The following is a 23,051-nucleotide window of genomic DNA, read 5'->3' as shown; positions in this document are numbered from 1 at the left end:
GCCTGAGAAGAAAGACAGGGAGTGGACGCTGTGGTCGCACGCGGTTAAAATAAACTTTATGTGCCAATCAACAACACAGATGCTTAATTTCCTGCCCCATCAACCTTTCTGAGCTCATACAGGTAGCGTGTTCGACTCAAACGCTGCTTGATTAAATACTATGACCTAAATGATGGGTGAAAAGGACAAAATACTTCAGTCCACTTAATTATATATATATATACCCACACACAACATTTCTACTTGATTTTGACAGATACACCACAGTAATATTTCTTTTCGAGTGTTATATGTTCATATAATAAAATACCTAATGTTCCATATCCTAAAGAATGTAACAACAGGAAACCAAAATGGGATTTCAGCATGATTTTTTTTTTTTATTCTTGAAATGAGTTCACAACCATCTTTCCATAACCAGTGCATAGCCATAACAGTCAAAAATATATAAAAAAAAAAAACAAGGAAAAAAATTTAAATGAATAAAAAAAAAAAAAGTTGCATCATTGTTGTCATATAAAAAAAATGTTGAGGTGATAAAATAAACATGGCTGTGATAATGACTGGTTAAAAGACTGAATACTCTCATTTTGTAGCAGTATTTCCAGGATTATTCTCTATCTTCCAATGTTCCTGGTCACATTTTCATGTAAACCAAAGATGTTGTAGTTAATGCCAAAATAATTATTTTCTTCAGTCCAAGTCTTCCTTCTAAATACCTTCAGCTGGTATAGATCAGGAGACTGAAACTGTTGATGAGTTTGTATGTACCCCAACAAACCACCTAATAATTTACATCTGGCCTGTTTCTCACACATCCCCTCCTTATATGTTGCTTATTTCCACACAGACCATTCCATGTTTTATTTGATTGGCACACAAATTGTTCCTCTCAGATGTGCAGTATGACACAGCCTCTGTCAAGGGATGAGATTTCAACTTGTGACAATCAGCTCTGTGAAAGTCATAGGTGGCCTTGCCACCTCTCTTTATCAACAATCTGTTTCCATACGACGACTGGAGCGCTCACATATTTCTTTTCTTGCACGCCTATAGGCATACACACCTGCACGTACAGGAACACACACTCAGTGGATCTTTATCTGCATCCTTTTTCTCTCCGGGGGATTTTACGACGACAGGAAGACAGCCATACACTCCTCATCAACACAACACACACTGAAACATGCCAGAGAGCCTCACGGCTACTGAAAAGTGAAATAGTTTATGTCATCAGTAACTGGAGAAACGAAGCACTGCTTGTGTTTCCACGGAGCTGCAGTGATGTTTCAGATGTTTTGGGTTTTGTTTTTTTTAGAGCCGTTGACATTTACTCCACGTCTCAGGATCCCGAGTTCACGAAACCTTTCCGGGTAATAAGTGTAAAGAAAGGATGTTCATCATTACCTCTATCGTTTGTCAACAGGAGGAAATGTTAAAAAGTGTCAAACCAGCATGTTTGTTGGAATTTACAGGTCTGTCCTTAAATACCTCTTTGTTAAATGCAACAGGAAACCATTTAGCAAAACAACACACCATTGAGCACTAAAACATGTCTAATAACAATGAAAATGGTCAACGACAAAACCAGAGGATAGAATTAAATATTTTTTTCAATTGCAATCAAGTACAAATATAACAATCCTCCATTGCGGTCAACTGACCAGAGTGTCTGTGTGGCCTAACCTTATTATTGTTGCGTTGCATTTGATATTTGACACCTACCTCATTGTTTCTGTGCTTAAACCCATTCCTTTAAAAGGATTATGTCCCCGGATACTCAAGAGCTTTTAAGATCTTTGCCTTTTAATCGTCAAAGATAAGAGATGAAGAGTCTTGAGGATTAAACCACTGATCTGAAGCAGAAGTTTAAAGTGGCTTCATGCGTGCTTGTTTGATGAGATTTCCTTCATGTTAAGCATTAACACTCACAGAATAAGAGGTGACTTGACTCCTGAATTAAAGCAGAAGCAGGGGGACTTTAAAAGTGCATCTCCAGAATTAGTATGGAAAAATGAAGTGAGGAAATTCAGTGCTAATGCGGTAAATTAAATTGTGTATTCCTAATCTCCTCATTCTGCTTTCTCCTCATCCCCGTTATTCTACCGAAAACATCCTTTTGACAAACAATTATACAGTTTGTTCAGAGGGATCCGATTCCTCCTTTCAACAAGTCCTTGCCATCCACTTAACTCGGGAGTCCTCCTCTTTAATCCTCCACTCCTCTCTGTTTAGGGTTGAGTTACGTTCCTGGAGCGGGAGGCTGCGACCATCTGAGAGCAGAGGAGTGATTAGAGAGGAAAATACACTTTGAACTGTGGTAAGATTTGACGGGGCATGGCGGTGCTACCTGGGAGCGAGCTGGTATCTCCCTCTGCCGCGACGCGGTCGACCTCCGGACTGCTTCTGGGGACGAGTCGCGTTCTGGGGTCCCCCATCTCGCCATTCAGGAGAAAACGAATGACATTGTTGGACTCCTGCTCCTGCGTGTCCTCCTCCTCCTCCTCCTCCTCTGCCCCACAGTCTCTCTCTGTGTCCATACTCAGTCCCGTCGCTTCTTTCCTCCCCTCTGTCCGGCCATCCTCCTCCGTGTCCATGACCTCTTGACGTCTCCCCTCTTCCCCTCCAACTTTCACCACCAACTGGAGACCAACCTGAGGGCGGCACACACAGACACAACGTTACTTGGATAAGTGACTTGTACATTACTTCTGAGTGTCTCTAGAAATTGTCTGAACAGTGCACATGAATCACTGTGACACAATGTCTGAGCAGTCGACACCGAGTAGGCCAGTCTGGTGGCTGATCCACTAATTAATCTCTGGTGAAGTTACATCAGCAAGTTTGAAGTGGCTTGGTGGTGCACACAGTTCATTTTGGTCTGTAAGATCTGATCAAACGTATTAAGGGTACAGTATTTTTAACTACAGCAAAATACGAGTCATTAGATGTATGAGCTAATGGTGACAAGAAGGAGAAGCAGTAACAACACATCTGAGGCAAACTGCCAACGTTGCAGTCAGGACTTATAGAGGAAAACTAATCACAGAGTGAAACACATCATCATCACTAAATGAGCTTCAAGTCTTGGTTATTCAAGTAAAACACTAAAATTTTATAAATTGATAAATGACCCCCCCCCCCACTATACTAATTATGCGATTGATTACCAGCTTAACTATCACTACAGTATGCCTTCTCCACAACGGCTCGGCTTCCTCTCGCATCTACTCAAGCACTGGGATAAATGTCAGCTTTTCTCTTAATCTAGCTCTGACAAATGTGGCAGAATGTAGAAAAAATTACACAGTGCTCCAAATAAAACATTAAATCCAACTTTAGATTTTACCCAAAACGTCCCTGTAGGACTAAATCAGGCCACCAACTGAATGGCCGCTCGCTGCCAGAGTGTGAAAGTGCTGGAAAAAAAAAAGAAAAAGGCAGAAGCCACAAGCACCAAAACCTCTTGAAGGTCTATGTTTGTGGTTGTTATGTCTTACGGAAAAGTTTCAGAGTAGAACCAAAACAAGCGTATAACTAAGAGAGAGAGCGAGAGCGAGAGCGAGAGCGAGAGCGAGAGCGAGAGAGAGAGAGAGAGAGAGAGAGAGAGAGAGAGAGAGAGAGAGATTACAGATCAGGGTAAATACATCATTTGTATGTGAGAAATACGACTTCATCTGAGGACAGAGTGGAAACAACATGCTTCACTGCTCTCAGCCAGAGTGGGTGCCCCACGACAACCTGGAGCCGGAATAAAACTGAAGCTGCTTTCATTAACTCTTTTTTTTTGGGGGGTCTTTTGGACGGGAATAAACTAAAGAGAAGTGGGAGAGCAGCGACGCTGGATTTCCCTGTCGAAGTGTAATTGTGAGGGCAGGCGAGCGGGCAGAGGAGATATTTGCTGAGGAGACTAAACATCAGGCCTGATTCCAAACAAAAACCAAACCGGGCCCTCCAAGACACCACATAGCGCCACCACTACTCTCACGCACACACACACACACACACATATATGTGCACATGTACAAACACACTTCATTCACCCACAGCTCTGTAGTAATGATTGGTGTCTGCGTCTGGCAGAAATGAAACACTGAGGTATAAAGAGTGTACAGCCTTCCATCTACAAACCAGAAACATCCTCATGAGACCCACAGGGGTTGACTTGGGCAAATAGGAGACAGTTTGGCGCAATTTGGAGACGCTGGGCCGGCCCGGCACGCAGGGAAATGGGCGCAAAAGGTTTTCTAAGTCACAGGAAGGAACAGCAAGTACAGGTTCACGTTTCACGAGATACTGCTGAGTCAGGACACCGGAGTCAGGACTGAGTCTGCAAAAACAACCAACGAGTTCCATTTCATTGAGGAAAGAAGTCAAACGAAACACTGAAACAAATATGTACGTGAAAAGATGAATATTTCCTCTGGGTTGAGGAGCTTGACATGTTTTTTTGAAGAGTACAAGGCATTCAAATGCATGAGATGCAAGAGAACTCTTGTGTAAGAAGAGAGGGCAGAGAAAAGAGTGACAGAGTGAAAGAGTGGGCAGCGACTGAGAGGAAGGGGAGTAGAGGTTTTTTTGGGGGGGGGAAGACAGACAACAGGAGTCTGTAATCAGTCTTGTTGTGTGTCTTAAAATAGAGCTCTCCCAGCCTATAAACAGAAACCTACTATTACCAGCACACTGACAAAGCAAGTCTGCGATCCAGGCGCGCACGTGAGCGCGAGCGTGCACGGGCACCGGGGTGGTATGCTGTTAGGGCCACAGCACACATGGAGCTCGTTAACAGCACGGCCCTCTGGGTAATGTGGTTCCGGAGGGGGCCACAGAAGACTACAACCACAGATCAACTGTCAGATTAAAATGATGTTTCCTCGTTTGGCTCCGGGGACGTTTTTCCTCGGCGCTTCACTGTGTTTCTACCACCCAGATCACCTGAGGTCTCCGGTGAACTCAAAATCCAAAATTCAAATAAGTGAGGCAGCGAAAAGTAATGATAGACACACCGTGGCATGGAGTGTGCAATGCTTTTTTTGTTTGTTTTGTGATTCGTTGGAAAAGTTTACGTAGCAGGTAAGGAGAGACAACGTTCAATAAATGCAACCGGTGTTCATCTCAGCCAAGAGGTTACCATGGCAACCTACAAACACCAAAACATTTCCAAATTCAGGTCAGAAGATTTTTTTTTGTTTTTTTTCTTTCTGACCCTTGTTTAACCAGGATGGTCTCAAGATCAAAAACGATTTATTTTTTTTTTCCCCCAGAAAGTCCTGGCCAAAATGGCAGTGTAATTACACAGTAAAACAAGATCCACAGAATGAACGCTGTGTGAGAGAAGTAGGACATTAAAAAAAGGAAAACAAATTGTTTGTGAAACAGATATGTCACCAAATCCAACATTTCTATAAAAAAATTTTTTTTTTTTAAAAGAAGTAGTAGAATTGACCGATTCACTACTTCAGTGTGGATTGAACTCATGCTAAATTGATTTGAAAATGCAGAAAATCCCATTTGCCACCGTTTTAAAATCCTAATGTTTTGAAAGACATCATGTCAAGTTATCTTATTTTGAGATTTCTTTTACAAACTATTTACAGACTAAACATTGTTGACGAGGATCCACACGACGGTGAAGTGGTTTGCACTCACTCGCTCACCCTGGCTCAATTACTGTGTGGAAATTGGACATTCCTGCGTGCAGAGGTTTTCCTGCCTTCAAACATTGTGACATGGGACCAGATCCAGCAGAGACCAGCTGTGGACAGTGGACATTTCTGAATCTCACCTGTGTGTCGGTCTCTTCTTTCATCCTCTGGTGTGGTTTGAGGACTTGGCGGCGACACTTTGGGTCTGGACTGCAGGACTCTGCCTCTCCTCATGCAGATTTCTGCAAGTTTCTCCCTCAACTGCAGAAACAGGGACAAGCAGGAAGGCTGGGGAGAGAAACAAGCAAAAGCAAAATTAAGACTGTTCACATGAATGCCTCCACACACACACACACACACACACACACACACACACACACACTAATTCCCTTTTTGTTGCGGCCCCCTTACTCACATCACTGTCCATCAGAAGCTCTGGTTTCTCTGCGCCGCTGTGCGCCAGCAGGTACTTTGAGTGGAACAGCCGTCCGTCGAAGCTGTGCCAGGGCATCAGGGCAGCACTGGGCAGCGGGCAGCCACTGGCACTGTTCGCCCCCAGCAGGTGGCTCAGTCCTCGGACATACAGCGATCCCAGCTGCACCGCACGACTGCAGAGGACCGGCAGCTGGGAAAGAAAAGCGAGGTCTCCTTTTATGATTGGATGGGACAAACTCATCACTGTTCACTTTTATTCTGCCATGTCATTTGTCATGAGACTCAACTTTTCTCCCCCTCAATGGGGTATACAGAATATTTGTAGAGATCTAAGCATCAGAAACCAAACGTCACACACAAGAGTTGTCAATGCATTATCCACCCAGAGAGGCTATTTGCGGGATGCGTGTGTACTGTGAAACTGAATCCTGGCGGCACCACTGGTCTCAAGGGTACTGGGCTTCCACATGTGTCAAATACACTTTGCACTCCTTCAAATCAATAACGCTGAAAATATTTGTTGTGGACGAGTTGTCCGTTCACCATGTGCTTGTGTCTGTCTGTCTGTCTGTCTGTCTGTCTGTCTGTCTGTCTGTCTGTCTGTCTGTCTGTCTGTCTGTCTGTCTGTCTGTCTGTCTGTCTGTCTGTCTGTCTGTCTGTCTGTCTGTGTGTGTGTGTGTGTGTGTGTGTGTGTGTGTGTGTGTCTCCCGTCACCTGACTCCTGGCAGATAACCCTGATAACAGTGATTATTCTCTCTCTCTCTCTCTCTCTCTCTCTCTCTCGCTCTCTCTCTCTCTCTCTCTCTCTCTCTCTCTCTCTCTCTCTCTCTCTCTCTCTCTCTCTCTCTCTCTCTCTCTCTCTCTCTCTCTCTCTCTCTCTCTCTCTCTCTCTCTCTCTCTCTCTCTCTCTCTCTCTCTCTCTCTCTCTCTCTCTCTCTCTCTCTCTCTCTCTCTCTCTCTCTCTCTCTCACACTCACACACACACACACACACACCCCACACCCCACACAAAAACAATCACACACAAACAGCCCTACCTGCCACCTGCTGCCAGTCAAACACAGGATCACCTTCTTCTAACAAGGAGCCATATAAAAGCCTGAAGGTGCACAAAACGAAAACAAAGAGCGGGGCCGCGGGAGGAAAGAGAGAAAACAAGGAGGCGAACATGAGATCGAACAAAAGGAGAGCGACAAAAAGTGTGTTTGTGTGCGTGTGTGTCCCGTGGGGTGGAGTGTGCATGGTGTAAATAGCTCCATGTGGTGAGCGTCGGCCAGGACAGACAGGCGACTGTCGCCAGCGTGACACACACGCGCACACACACACACACACACACACACACACACACACACACACACACACACACACACACACACACACACACACACACACACACACACACACACACACACACACACACACACACACACACACACACACACACACACACACACACACACACACACACACACTCACTCACTCACTCACTCACTCACTCCCATGGGGAGGAATGTTGCAACCAAGCTGATGGATCCCAAGACCAACCCACAACCCCTCTCCCCTAAACACAACCAAACAGCGTGACTCATTGTTTTTGTTGGTTGGACTCACGCATTCTTGTTTTTTTTTTAATCCATACACTTGGCACGCAGTTCTCCCTGATCCTGGAGCTCTGTATCTCTGCAAGGATTCGAGGACAACTAGTCCACAGACAGCACCGTCAGTGGACAACTCACCCATGGGAGAGATTTTAGAATTTTTTTGGGAGAAATTAAATCCTGTACAATGAACTTTTGCATATTATCTCTAACTGATATTTTATATATGTTTAATATATCTAGTATATGTCCATATATATTTAGTATGGTATCATGTGGCGTTTTATTCTCACGAAGAATGGTCTTCTTTGCACACATGACTCTGCGACTCCGCCGCACACTGCATTGCTTCAGCCTGCAGTCATGCCGCAAAGCAAGACATGGAAGTACATTTAGTTACAATAATGTTACAATGAAAAGCGCAAAAACAATGGAAAACTGCGTCCAAATTATATATCTCATGCAGCTGACAGCTCAGCGCCGTTATCACGGATTAAATTATCTCGTTCCCTCATATTATTAACTTCAGGGAGCAACTTATTATATCGTTCCCACGCGTTATTTAATTTTTTTCTTTATAACCACTCCGGGGCTCCGCGTTCGCTGTAGTCTTCAGAAAGCCGGTTGGCGTCTCTTCCATCCTTGTCAGTAGAGATAACTCCAGAGGCAACTCCGCCCCCACCTGATGACGCATCTGACCCTGGCCTGGCTCCACTCTGGCCCAGCAATTATGTTTAGCACCGGCTTTGGCAGTGGAAAGACAAATAACTGGTGCCAAGTCTGGCCCTGGCTCCGAACGAACCCCTGGTTCTTTTCTGCTCCGCAGCTTTGTTAAAGTTACGTGAACAAGCACCTGAATTCATCACTCAAAGCTGTCATCTATGAAGCGGCCTTTTTACGGATAATTATTGTGTCAAATATACCGATAGATCTTATCTTTTTGTGTTAAATACACTTTATAATCCTTCCAAATCCAATCCTTCAACGCAATAATGTTGAATAAAATTGCGTGGACGAGTTGTCCGGGTTTGCAGTTTTGTGTACGAGTTGTCCGAGCACCCTCGCGGAGATAACATATTCAAACCAACACCCAGTTGTAATTATTGTGAAGGAAACACACGAACAGCACAAATACAAATTACTTGACATAGGTATGGTAATTAAGCAAAAGGTGGCACAGCGAAATCTCTGACACTGTCACACTGCAAATCATGTTTATTGTTCACATCTGATTTTCCCACTTGACGCAAAGTTATAGAGCAATAGCAGGGTAAACACGGATGCTACACATGTTGGCATGTGTATATCATTACTTACATTTTTTTTTGTACAATTAAAGTCAACAAAAGTCTGAGAAAATGAGGAGTCGCTGCTGACTCCTGTACAGGAATATGTGTGAATGCAGAGTTTTGTCTGTTGTTTAAATGTGATCCAGCCACATTGTGCCTGCTTTGGGACAGAATTGTGACAGCTGTCTCCCAACCATAACCCTGAATTAGATTAAATTAAATATGACCTTTCAGACTGAAGTCACTTTCAAAAACATCAGATTTGATCTAATAAACAACAGAAATGAAAATGACCAGAAAAAAAAAGCTTTATGGGAATCAAACTGCCATAAAAACAAATAAAATCACATAAAGGCAAAATGTTGGATTTCCCACTTTTTCCTGCAGCGTGAACAAAGCTTGACGGACATGAGACGAGCTCAATGGCCACGGTGAGGTTGGCGATTATGGTGATAAGTGTATCGCGAAAGTGCTGCTCTGTCCATTTCTGCTAATCTGTCAAATCTGTTAATTTCAGGGTTCAAAAAACCTTTGAACGTCATCTCCGGTTGTGCAGAACTGAAAAGTTGTCACTAATGACTTTTTTATATGTATTCTGAATGTTATGTTGTCTAAAAATCCTTAAAATACTCATGAATAATGTAAGCCCGTGTATCTTTCACTTCATAATCTGTGCAATGAAAGGTTTGTTTTCAGTTGTTTTGTTTTCTGGAACAGTCTGTCGACAAACAGCTTGTTTGTTTTCCCTCAACTTTGTCTTCCACGATCTTTTAATGGAAACATATTCAGAGCTGTGTTTACCACACAGGGAACTTTGTTTACAGCAGACATCAGGAGACATTGTCTTCTTGCAGCAGAAAGCACATCATTGTTTGGCTTCATGGTGACAAAATGTGAAGGTGAAAATCCTGAGGTTTTCTTTATTTTATTTTATTTCAACTAACACAAAATCAAAAACAAGAGGCTTTGCTGAGAGAGTGAGAGAGAGAGTGTGTGTGTGTGTGTGTGTGTGTGTGTGTGTGTGTGTGTGTGTGTGTGTGTGTGTGTGTGTGTGTGTGTGTGTGTGTGTGTGTGTGTGTGTGTGTGTGTGTGTGTGTGTGTGTTTGTAGCTGTGACGCACCTCAATCTGCTGAAGCTCCTGAGAGGTTTTTAGCCTCAGACACACAGCCTGACTCAGGTAAGCGTCCGCGTCCTCTTGAGACAAAGTCTGCACCTGAGAACAAACACACAGGAAAGTCAGTGATTACCAAACAAACTCAATCACATCCCAGGTTGTCCTCTCTCTCCACGGGTTGGTTTGTTGTGTCTGCTCACTGCAACAATTCAGCAGAAAACGAAACAATGCCGACTGCAGTAGCAGGGCTGCCCGGCAGTGTGTACAAAACAAATAAACCCTGAAGTTATTTAAATAGATGAGGGCGCAGCGCATGTGAATGCAGCAGTGTTCAGACAACAGCTACTATTGTCTGTCAAGCTGTCTGCTCATCTTTACTTATCCACTCGTCTAAAGGTCCATCTAACAAACTGCTCTCCTGTCTGTCTGTGGGCCCTTCATTTCCATTTTAATCACTGGCTGCTGGTGACCGTCTGCCCGCTTGACTCAAAAATCTGCATCTGTCTGGAAAGTTAACAGTCGACCTTTGTGTCTTCAGACATTCGACTCTTGTCTGTCTGCGTCGGTTAAGTTATGTGAAAAGGTGACAAGTTAATTTACTGCTCAAATGATTATTTGACCGGGCTTCGGCGGTCACATTTGTGCCGCGGTGAAATTCTGCTGCATGAAGACGTCCTCGAATCGCAAGATGATCATCTGAGTCCCGTCTCTGCCTGTCCATGGACAAGAGACACCGGACGGCACCTTTACATGACAGCTATGTCACCGTCAATTTGTATTAAATGATTAAAGACGCTCCGAAACAACTGCGGGGACAAAAGCCCACAACTGTGAGGAGCTCATTCAGAATCTCGAAGAAAGATGAATTGCTGTTGGGTGATTCTTTGAGAGAAAGTTTTCTGGCCACAGAGGACCGAGTGTTTCCACACTGAGCGGACGGAGGTTGAGACTCACTGCAGTGACCAGTCGGCAACTGGATTGAAAACAGTGGACATCAGGTTACAAGCTTATTTCCCAGCCTTCCTTCTAAACTATTTACTAAAGAGAAATATTCACAATAACATATTACATGTCACAGTATCACAACACAAAAAGGGTATCATTTTCCATTTCTGTATATCACATCGTATAACAAACCAAAACCAACAGATGTAATGGTAAGCAGGATGGTTTGGGCGTTTTTAGCAATTTTTCTTACAGTATTCAACAATCTGACCAGACAGACAGAATGAGAATCGAACCTGATGTGGTCAAGATGATTGCAAGTGATTATACTTAACACTCAGTGTTGGTTGACGACTGTTGAACCAATTGTGAACTCATCCTAACCAAAACTAAACACAATCTGGATTGAAGTGAACACACGCTGATAAAAGCAGTTTCAACGAAACATACATCCATGTGCCAGTTTATCTTTCCTAAGTCTTTAAAAAAACAAAAAAGCAAAAAAAAAACATGTCATTTCAGGCGGTGAACAGCAGCATATATTTGGTAAAAGCAGTGACTGTGTAATTTTTGTTTTGCTTCTTCAATGTGACGCATGCACCTTTATCCTGGTGATGCGATCACGTGATCCGTGTCGTGTTAAAAGCTCAATCAGATGACGACAGTGCAGAATCTGTGCAGCGACGACTCGTTTCACTTGCTCTGAAAAATTGTCGCAAGGTATTAACGTCGGGATCACAGACAGCTCAACTCCAAAAAAGTGAGAAATCTATAACCAAAATAAGGACTTAGCGGTACGCAGGCGAATGGATACTTTCTCTCTTGGGATATTTAAACCCTGTGGATGGTTATCAGCCCTTGTTGTTGATGTTTAAAGGCCGTAGTAACAAAGAATGGATGTCTGTGGATAAAGCGGGCGCTCAGCAGGTGACAGCAGTCACCGTCAAGCCAGAACAAAACAGAGCGTCAACAACTGACGGTGGACTTCACATGACGTGTCAACAAAGGAGCCGAAAACCACTGACGTGTACTTGTTATGGACTGAAATCCCAAAATCAAAAGTTGACTCAGATGTTCCAATTGTCACTGAAAATATTTTTGTTTTTTCCATTTTCTGTTGACTTAAATCACCTGGTTTAGCTTTACGACATGTTCATTCACCAGCTTAGAATCTAAATAAGAGCTCAAGCAAAACATGCACCATAATCATATGCATCCAACAGAGTGAATACGTCCTCATTTCAAATAGTATTGATCACTAATTGTGGTTTTTATTCCTGGAACAGTCGCTTAAGTTTGCTCGTTGTTTTGTAATTGATGGAATTGCATGTACCAAATTCGGGATTTTCTGTTGTACTTTCCATTGAAGATTATATGTACAACAAGACCCTCTTACGACTCAAATGATCTATTTTCCTTTTTGTATGACAATACAATTTTGACAGTTGTGCTGCAGAGGTGCGACTGTAATGACGAGCACACGTACGCTCTAATTTTCTGCCTTCTTGAATTTCTTAGCAATCATAAACTTTTAGGGTTACAGGTATACAGAGTACACATACCAAAACTTGTCTGTGGATAAGGATTACAAGGATTAAACAAAATTACCCGATAAGCCTCATTTACCTGTTAACCATCAGTTGAGAAAGCTAATTACCTGTAGGATGATATACGTGACCAGACAGAGAGCTGCCAGCAGGGCATCTTCAACAACTCCATACAAGTTGAACAACTCCGTGCAGTCAAATATTGAAAGGAAAGCAGTCAGGCGGAGAGCAGTCACCTCCGGACCACTGCTGAACCATAACAGGTCCAGACTGGGTTGATCACCTGCATGTTCCGATGGAAGGAAAAAGATTTGATTAAAATATTAACGCAAAAAAAAACAACTATTGCCCTGATTGCATTAAGCATACTCGGAAACCATGAACGAAAGTCATTTTAATGGCCCCTGCTGTCTGAGTGGTTCATTTACAGCTAATTTACAGAGAAAACAACATTCATTGGAAACATGACCAACGTTAAACCACCAGCATAAAAGTCCTGATCTCATCTGATTTCTCAACTTGTGTTCGGCTATGTGTACTTAACTAAACCCAAATCAGATTGGGTTTCAATACACATTTCTTTACAGTGAGTTCATAGAGAAACTACTGTACATGGGAGGCAGATGGGGACCGGATGGACCACTTCAGGTTCTTTCAAAGGATTTCCAGGGAAGACAAACCATTCCTTGATTGTCGGACAGTCCACAGATTGGCCTGGAAAAATAGCCCCACAAAAAAAAAAAAAAACATCACATTTTTTCGAAAATCAACTTGCTACAAAATACATAAAAGCATTGTGATTATTTTCAACTGAATAACATCCATCTGAAACACATTTGTTCGGTACGAGCACAAAGCCTTGTTAAGTTTTCACTTAAGAGTTTATTATTGCTATAACCGGACAGGTGATTGTCCACATATGTTCGTGTTCTGTACATCATGACATTTGTGGATGACTCTCCCCGTGTGTTGACCGTCTCACCGTCCTGCCCGAGCAGCAGCAGCAGGCCGTAGATACGCCGTCTGCAGGGCTTATAGACGAGGGCCTGAGGAAGAATTTCACCATCCTCTTCATCCTCCAGAGTGTTGCTACAGTCAGTGACTCCCTCACATAGGACGCTGTAAAGCATAAAGCCCTCTGCTGCCACATGCTTCTCTCTACACGCCTGTGGAAAACCACACAATAAAAATTATTTTTTAGCCTACTAAAAAGCCTACTTTTTGGCATACTGAAAACTGCAGTGTAGTTTGTCAGGATAAAATACACACGCGTGTGTGATGCAGTACACACCTTTAATATTTCTGGACTAACGTGTCTCTCAAAGGCAGGTGAAGGCGCGGTAAGGCCATCCAGCTCAGGAGACCTCTGTTCAGACAAACGGTAGGCGCAGATTCCCTTCTTCAGTAAGTCTGTTTGATGAGCCGGCAGACCGAGGAACTGTGGGACGGCGTCACTTTCCTCCTCTCTGCTGCACCAACGGCTCACAAGCTGGGACACGGCGTACACCACCTGCCCCTGAGGCGCACAACCGTGTGGCGCTGGATTGTTTTTCCTGAGAACAGTCAAATTAATACATTTATAATCATGTTGGGCTCACGGCCAAAACATGAACGCTGCATTTCTTGGCAAATACATTTCAAAAACGCTGGTTTGATACTCAGCATTGATCTGCTTTTGCGATATAGCAATTTAAAATGCGAATGATATCCGAATAAACAATTTTCTGATTTTGGAACATCAAGGACAAAGTTAAATGTGTGAGATTTTGGCAATGATGTCATTTCCAGGTACAGGTTACCACCAGGCAAGATTACTGTCATGGCTGGTAGTGACAGCTTCAGTCAAGAGTTTACGAAACTTCAAATAATAATGAAGTCAGTATATTTTTAGAGTCACAGTTAACTTGTAGCATTCAAATGTTTTGATTCAATATCTTGGTCGATGCAGATGAGTGAGAGGGGGTGGGAGCGACGGGGAGAATGGACCAGTGACTTAGATGAGGAGGTTTCAATAGTGACGACGTGAGCAGAGCAAAATTCCAAAGTAAAATAACACATACATGTATGTTTCAATTGCATCGTTTCTGACATGCTGCATCTTCTCCTCTGACACCACGTCGGTACCCAGGAGGCAGGCGAGCAGAGGTAACTGGGTAATTGTCAGTCCAATGTTTTGGCAGAGTTTTTGTCGGTCGTACATGACGGTGGTAAGGTTCTTCATCCACAGCTTCCCCACAGAGAAGTACGGGGCACTTCAAACGAAGAAAGCAAACTGTCAACATTTTCCATTGCTATCATCAACTCAGTATGGTAAAGTGCAGCAAGGAAATCTTTGTAAACCTGTCATATACGATGAAGTCTGAGTCCTGTCCCAGGATGCCAATACAGTTGTTCTGGCGAGCGTAGTCAGCGATCTCATAGTCAGCTTCTTGCACTGAGCAAAATACCTCCTGATTCAAAGACCTGTAAATAACGACCAGATGATTAGCCAATCAAATCAATGTGAGAAAAATCAATCGAGTTCTAACTGCATAAACATAGACATGCATTATTTAAGTTGCATTCGGTGCTATATAAATTAAGTTTAACTGAGTCAATACATGTCATTCAGACCAATAAATGCCAACCTCAGAGCAAACGGTGTAAACGTCGCCAGTCCAGAGGGCAGACAGAAAAGATTTCCCCCAGGTTGCTCTCCATATTTTCTGACGTGACAGAATATTTTGGAAATGTCGCCGTTCACTCTGTGCCTCCTCTTCACCTGCAGTTCCAGAAAAGATTAGGTTTGTTAGTAGGGAGTAAGTAGAGGTACATACATTTACATGACAAATCCAGTCAACTCGGACATCAAACTGTACGGCTAAAGGGCTGACCATAAGAGCTAATGAGGAACTGGACAAGTACAAATAGAGATCAGTGTGACCTATGAAACTGTGAGATCTAATCATCCCATCTTTCTGTGGATATTAAGTCGGAATCTCCCACTGCGGGTGAAACCAACCAGAATGCACGAACATACTAAACAGAATTAGTCTGTCATAACAGAGATGTTCGAGCTGCTCGGTTCTGGGAGACACAATATCAATATGAACATTTTTGTATTAGACACATCAAAATAGTTTCTGTTCTCACCCACACTGCTCTCTTCTTTTCTTCCACAACTCCATCAAAGAAAAAGACCAGTCTGATGCCCGCAGATGTAAACGCCTCCACCCATCTCTTCAGGACGTCTACGTATTCCTTCCACTGGCCACCACACATCCAGTCTTTACATGAATACCAGTGGCGTAGGCAGGCCATGCCATCCACAACAAGTGTAGGACCTTCATGAGCGTGAAAGACAAATATGGCAGTTTATTTGCAGTTCCGTATTTGATTCTGCAATTTCTGAAATGAGCAAGCATTTAGATATTTTATCTTCGTTGTAGCCAATTTGGAATAATCGGGACTCTTTGGTGCTACGTAAGAGACTACAAAGTTGTAAATGACAAACGTTTTTCAAAGTGTTGTATCTTATGACATCAGCAGTGGAAGAGGCTTAAGTTTGTTATTATTAAAGAGCAAATCCAATAGAGGCAAAATGTTAATGTAAGTGCCAATTATTGTTTATTCCAACCCACACTGTGTGAGACAGGAGTGTTTTGTCACAGTTTTGACAGCTTTTTGAAAAAAAACCAAACTCAACCTGTGTTGTGAGCAGTGGATGTGGAGTCTCCCTGGATTTTGGCAGCATGATCTCTGGCCACCTGTCTCAGGTTTACTGTCACACAGGCCTCCGGACAGCACTGGTCCATGAAATACTGAAGTCCTTTCACTCCCATTTCTCAGAAACACAAAACAGACAGAGAAAATAAAAGACATTTTCTATGATTAAACGTCCGAGGTTATTCAGCAAAAGTGTGCAATTATTGTCACTCCTTGGCTCAACAGTGTGACCCGAGTCATTGTGACAGATCCATTGTGGCAATGTAGTGAAAAGCAATGTTCACATTATCTTTGTTTGTTTAATGTTTCTTCAATGCTAACAGCTAGCTTAGCTTCTCGCCGCCGGACAATTTGTGATGACACGCAGCCGCGATCTCTGTCATAACAAACAAATACGTAATAATGTTTGCACGCTTGAGGTTCTGCCCTGTTCTGGGGCTCCACGTGAGGGTAGAACTTACTTTAAACCCTCATAAGATCAACGTCTGTGCGCGCATCAGTAAGAAAGTGGGAAGGCAAAACGCTTCCTGTGTTTTGGGTGTGACGTCATCGCGCATCAAAACAAAGTGCACGGACGTGGCGCGTGGATCCCAACGGGACGGGGTTGGTTCTATTCATTTTCAATTCTCTCATTCAGTTTCAGTCACTAATGGAATTATATTTACAAGACAAGTATCCCAAAGTTATGGACCATTTGCTCGCAAACCAAGGACATGATAGTCTGGTGAAAAGAGGACTTGTGGAATGGCAAATGCAGTTGATTATAATCAAGTTTGGAAATATACAGTGGTCCTTGTGTTTTATTAAACTCTCTGTTTTTCCATTCGTTTCTCGAATGAAGATTATAGATGAAGTTCCTGTTCGTGCAATGCTCACCCTTGTGCATTTGCCAAATTTTTTACTTGTTCCAGTAAACGTATATATTAATATTTATCATTTCATATTTTGTTTGCAATATACTTGGAATTAAAACTGTGATATTTATTAAGTGTAGTAAGTCAGGCAGCATAATTTTTTTTTATATAAATACATCCACAGTTAAGTTTAATGTCACAATAAAATATGTATTTCTTCATGGAACACTGCCCATGTCAGATAAGAAACAGATTGGGTTTTTTTAAACACGTTTTTGGATGAAGCAACCATTCCAATACTTGAAAATTTACCAATGAAATAAAATATGATATATGGTGAAAATGTGAAAACCTGCATATCTCAGAGATGAAATGTTTAAGGCCACGCGGAGTACAAAAAAAAAAAATACAATTACTGCTGTGATTAAAAATAAACATCCTGAAGTGTCATGAATGACAATAAGCCATTGTGAGTTTAGTGGGCTCAGTCCTCCTCATAATACCTCTCCAGGCTGGGATCAGAGACCGGCTAATTGCTCTCCTGCAGAATGGGGGCTCCTTTCTGGAGTCACAAACTATTAGGTGTACGTCCTCAACACAAAGCACCCCCGTCCTCTACGCTCTATTGTCTGAGCAGAACAAGAATAAAGAAAGCGACATATGCTGGCTGTCAGTCCAGCTGTCAGCATCTGTCGTTCCTCAGCCAGATGCTCTGTGGACTGAGAGGACAATCCAACCCCTTCCAATGAACTGATCCTCCAGGAAGGAGGAGCTCGTTGTAAATCTGCCCACCATGATTTTCAATGACCTTCTTAAGAGTTATGACCACTCGATTTGCAGAGACGTCGCTGTTGCTTTCATATCACTCAACCTGTGACCCTTGGATTTTGAGCGTCTTCAGCAAAAGCACATATTGCTAAAAGTGGCCTTAATAATATGTTTCACAGTGTATGCCTTCAGATCCTGCTGCTTGAAATTTATTCAAAAATTATATTGCCTCCAACTCTACTGTGTGCATATATGTGATCTTCTATTCTATTTTATAGCTTACTGAACTATGTTTGATGCTGGGAGCATCACGTTTTGCTCTGAATGTTGATATGCATTTTTAATGGTGCTCATCTAAGAATTGAATAAACGCAGAAAGATATTTGCAGATGATCTCTCTCTTTCTTGTGTTCTGTTAGGAAGATAAGCAAATGTTGTATATAAAAGTTGATAAAAATGTATGTAAATATACGAAATATTCACAATTGATTAAGTCCACATTCTTTTCAGACCATTAAAATTTGCATGAAAATATTCATTCTTCATCCATAAACCCATCATTTAAGCACACACTACATGCTTTAATAAATGTGAACCACACACACACACACACACACACACACACACACACACACACACACACACACACACACACACACACACACACACACCACTCAGAGTCCTGCAGTAATGAGTCCTGACAAAGGTCTTATATAATCCTGCACCACAGTGTTTGGGTCGATAGCTTCTTCACATTGGGTCCATTCAATCTCCACCTCCTACTACAACCCTGACTCTACCTCCCCTCTGAGCTTGTTCTCCTCCCTACATCCCCCGTTACTTCCCCCTCCTCCCCGATCCTGACCAAAGCTTGACTCAGGAGAAACAGAGGCAGATGTTCCAGGAGCACACAACTGCCCTGAGCACCCCCCACTCCCCCACCCCCTCACCCCCCAACACCTCCCATTTGTACTGGATAAGCAGTTAACCCCCGGAAAGAATTGACCATACAAGCACGCACACACTCATACAAAGAGCACCACTGCTCAGATCTGTCCGGGCTCAACAGTTGTCCAACTCAATGAACAACACACACGCACACACACACACACACACACACACACACACACACACACACACACACACACACACACACACACACACGCACACACACACACGCACGCACACACACACACACACACACACACACACACACACACACACACACACACACACACACACACACACACACACACACACACACACACACACACACACACACACACGCACACACACACAGAAGTGCTGTCCAGATCCCCTCAGGGTCTCTGATAGTAGCCACCCTGGGGTCAGGCCTGGTGTCAGCGTCCAGGGCCCAGGGTCTCTGTGGGCAGCTGGCCTGGCTAATCCTGCTGCCGGAGTCCACCGCATCTCAAACTAAAGGCCAAAGACCCCTGGAGTGACCACAGTGCAAAGATCTCAGGGAACAGGGAGTGTTTGGTTTGTTCAAAATAAAGAGCGTCTCATTTGTTTGCGTGTTTGTTTTTGGTCAAAATCAAACAAAACAATCTTCACTGTGAAGTGTCGAATAAACATGAGAGCTACACAAATTCCAAACCATCATCGTCATCATCGTCATCGTCATCATCGTCATCGTCATCATCATCATCATCATCATCATCATCATCATCATAAGCCTGACCAGGAATAGGTTCAATACTCTTCTTCCATTTTACAGTGTAAAGTATTATTTTAAATGACTATCAAATTTTTCTTTACTTTTTAATTACCATGAATGAGAAAATGTGGACGATTGACTAAATTAATTCTGTTCAATGTATTGGTGAAGATTTAACTTGAATTTGTGTCTAATTTCCTTAAATAAAAATGAAATCTTTTGGTAATGCAGTTTGTTTTGAACCACAGATAGAGAACCAGTCCCAGATAAATAGATAGGACGAGTCAAACCTCATATTTCTTCAGGGATATCCCCGAAACAACTAATTTGTTTTCAAAATATTTGCCCAACATTGAATTTACTTGATCACTCAACTTAGTATAAACATACACAGCACCTGTTAAAAATAACAAACAAGCAAAAAAACAAAACAAACCGGTGTTATTCATACAGATTAGGTGACATCAAAAGGCAAACATGGTTTGATATGGAAAGTTTGAGAAGTTTATCAGTCCCTCACAGGTAATATATCAAACAGCATTTATCTTCTTATACTTTATTTTCACATGTTAATGCTTGTTTTAATGATTACTGACAATCTCGGCGAAGCTTGTGTAATAACGAAAATAAAATTGCTGCCAAAGATTAAGTTGCTTGAAGTTGATCTGATAGGATGAAAACATTAACAAACACATGATGGCCACAGTGACTCTGACTAATGAAAGAACTCAGAAGCAGAGATTTCACACATTGGTCTAATTGAATATCAGCACCTACTCAATCAAGTGTAAACACTTTCAGCTCAGACGCAAATTAAATATCTCAGTCAGCACCTGGCTCATTAAAACCAGTATCATTCTATGTGCATGTGGGAAACAGAATGGACTGCGATACACTTGTTCAGGGGTAAATTAAATAATCCCAATTCCCTGTGAACTTTGATTTTGCCTCCAACTGACCAGACCAAAGGCTGTTCTGCTAGTGTGTGTGTGTGTGTGTGTGTGTGTGTGTGTGTGTGTGTGTGTGTGTGTGTGTGTGTGTGTGTGTGTGTGTGTGTGTGTGTGTGTGTGTGTGTGTGTGTGTGTGATGGTGTTGATGTGGAGGTTCCCACGACAGCCATCCATCCATTTCTTGGCACACACACACGTGCACACGCACAGGCCATATGGCCACCTCATACCGTTGCATGCCTCCACTGTGAGCTGGCCCTGGGAGCAGCCAGGAGTTTCATCTCCAGGGAGCATCTGGCTCCTTCCACACGGGGGAAAGGAGTGAGGGATGAAGAAGCATAGAAGCAGAGCAGTGACACAGAGAGGAGTGAAACATACTGGCCGGGTGGGGAAGAAGGACGGAGGGAATATGAGAGGGTGAATTAAAAACGACTGTATGAGAGATAGAGATGAGGGGAGCCTGCTTGGTGGCTGCTTGGTGTTGTGGAGTGTTGTGGCGAGCAGATGGCCGGGGCTCGAGGAGGGGCGTGTCTTGTCCTCGCGACCCTTCACAAATCACACGGCTCTCCCCCGAGGGGCTCGCGACTCGCCGCTCAATAGGAATCAATGGGAATTACCCCGCGAGAGAAAGGGATGAATGGGCGGCGGGGCGCGAGACCTCTCCCTTTGTTGCCCCCTCCTCCCGCGTGTCACGGAGATCCTGGTCTCGCGCGCGCGCGCACACACACGCGGTTACGCGTACACGCGCGGACAACAGGAAAGCACTTCAGTTAAACAATCGACCTCCAGTTAAACAATTTCTTAACCTCGCTCGTACGCGCGTACGCGCGCACGCGGGGAACGATCAGCGGGGAGGAGTTTCTACTTTCTGCTGTTTCCTTAAGACACAATTAAAGAATCTGCTGGCATGAATTATGTTTGAGAGGAAAATCTTGATGCTGCTGAACAAGGGTGGGGGGGGGGGGGGGGTCACCTTCCATCTCCTCATGCCTTTCAGTCACGCTTTGCTGGCGTAATCGGAAAATGTGTGCCATGTCATGGTGATGAATGACTGATAGTATATTGCCCTAATACCGGGAGGGACAGACCTGTGAAAGTCGGGATGAGTGTAAATAAAAGGCTTCAAGAGGAGGATTTTACGGCACGCCACATAGGAACACTGGCCACTGCTGACAAGGGGACTGAAATCAACTGGTGAAATGAAATGAGCAGCTCGGAGCAGCGTCCTGCAGCTAAACCCAAACACACACTGGTGTCTGGCAGTACTGGTGGCAGGCAGGGATAATGGTGTTAAAGCTTAAGGTTAAAGGCCTTTCAGTCGGCCTCGAGGGGTGTAAAAGTGCACATCATGGACACGCAACCACATTAGACATAGGCGTCCACAATTACCCAGAGGGAATAATAACCGAGCAGGGGCATCATCGTGGAGCCTGCAAGGCCCTGATGGGACTGCAGCTCCCACTTAAGTAGTGCATCAATGCTGAATGAGTGGACGGAGCAGTATGAAAGTTGTCCACATGTCAGTGTTGGGAGTGTGAATAAAGGCCTTGTTTGTGGACAGGGGGCAGAGCAACAACAGTGATGCTGCAGAGAGAGCTCAGCTTCAATTGGAGTTGTAAATTAGGACCCCGGGCCCCCGGCCCTCCGCCTTTCTCCCGAAATGATTCATGTGTACGAGTTCGAATGTGTAAACATCAGAGTACTCCGATGTTATGGAAAACACTCGGTCCAGCAGTGGCTCTCCAAGCCAATTGATAAATAAACGTAGATGGGAGAGGCACTCTGGAGGCTCGTGGTGTTGTTGTGACGGCTGGGTTGATTGACAAGTGTGGCACCAAAACCCAATTAACTGCCCTGTTCAACCAGCCCTCTCTCTAGTTTGTCTCCTGCCAGGTCACATAATTAACCAGCCACCAAGCACAGATAAACTCTTTGAGTCTCATAAGTTGCATTATGCTGTTCACTGGGTTACTGACATAAAATAACATTAAATTGTTGTTGATTTTTCAGTATCTAACGGCGATTACCGGTTCCTCACCACAGACTGATGGAAGTAATTGGCAGTAATTAAGCCATGATAGGAGTTTTTTCCTGAATCTGCTTGATAAAAAAAAGTGGACTATATTGGCAGTATACTAACATCTTTAGTTCCTTCACAACCAGAGACAGGCTCATAATAGCGTCACGCCAACAAGTGCGCATTCTTCCCCTAATTGTTTTTTTTTTTTTTTTTTTGCTCGGAAATGCAAATTAGACAGTGGACCCACGTTAAGCGTTGTGCACTGACATGTATGGTCTCATGGTGGCATGGCTGTGTGTATGATGCTGCGCTTAATGTTTCAACACATGTGGCTGCGTGTAAGTAATGTCATATTTAATTATCAAACATTTACTGTTTGCTCTCTCTCTCTCTCTCTCTCTCTCTCTCTCTCTCTCTCTCTCTCTCTGGTGCTGTATTATTGTGGGAGAGCAGGTGCTGCAGTCCCAATTACCATACAGCTGAAAGCACAAAGAGAAAAAAAC

General features: G+C 43.4%; 1 protein-coding gene across 1 annotated transcript; it reads right to left on the bottom strand.

Moving 5' to 3' along the window:
* Positions 1-423: 423 nt before the first annotated feature.
* fam120b (family with sequence similarity 120 member B) lies at positions 424-16,803 on the bottom strand. Its single transcript, XM_080502216.1, has 15 exons — positions 16,740-16,803; positions 16,259-16,396; positions 15,706-15,896; positions 15,201-15,334; positions 14,914-15,036; positions 14,634-14,825; positions 13,865-14,126; positions 13,556-13,739; positions 13,186-13,287; positions 12,684-12,856; positions 10,088-10,180; positions 6,061-6,270; positions 5,786-5,933; positions 2,351-2,654; positions 424-2,273 (listed from the first exon to the last, which is right to left on the bottom strand). Exons 2-15 carry the CDS (start codon positions 16,392-16,394, stop codon positions 2,243-2,245), a joined length of 2,283 nt encoding a protein of 760 aa, XP_080358342.1. The 5' UTR covers positions 16,395-16,396; positions 16,740-16,803; the 3' UTR covers positions 424-2,242.
* Positions 16,804-23,051: the final 6,248 nt, after the last annotated feature.

This window comes from Blennius ocellaris (assembly GCF_963422515.1).
Source record: "Blennius ocellaris genome assembly, chromosome: 1".
Taxonomy (NCBI): Eukaryota; Metazoa; Chordata; class Actinopteri; order Blenniiformes; family Blenniidae; genus Blennius; species Blennius ocellaris.
This window is presented reverse-complemented; position numbering and strand designations above follow the sequence as displayed.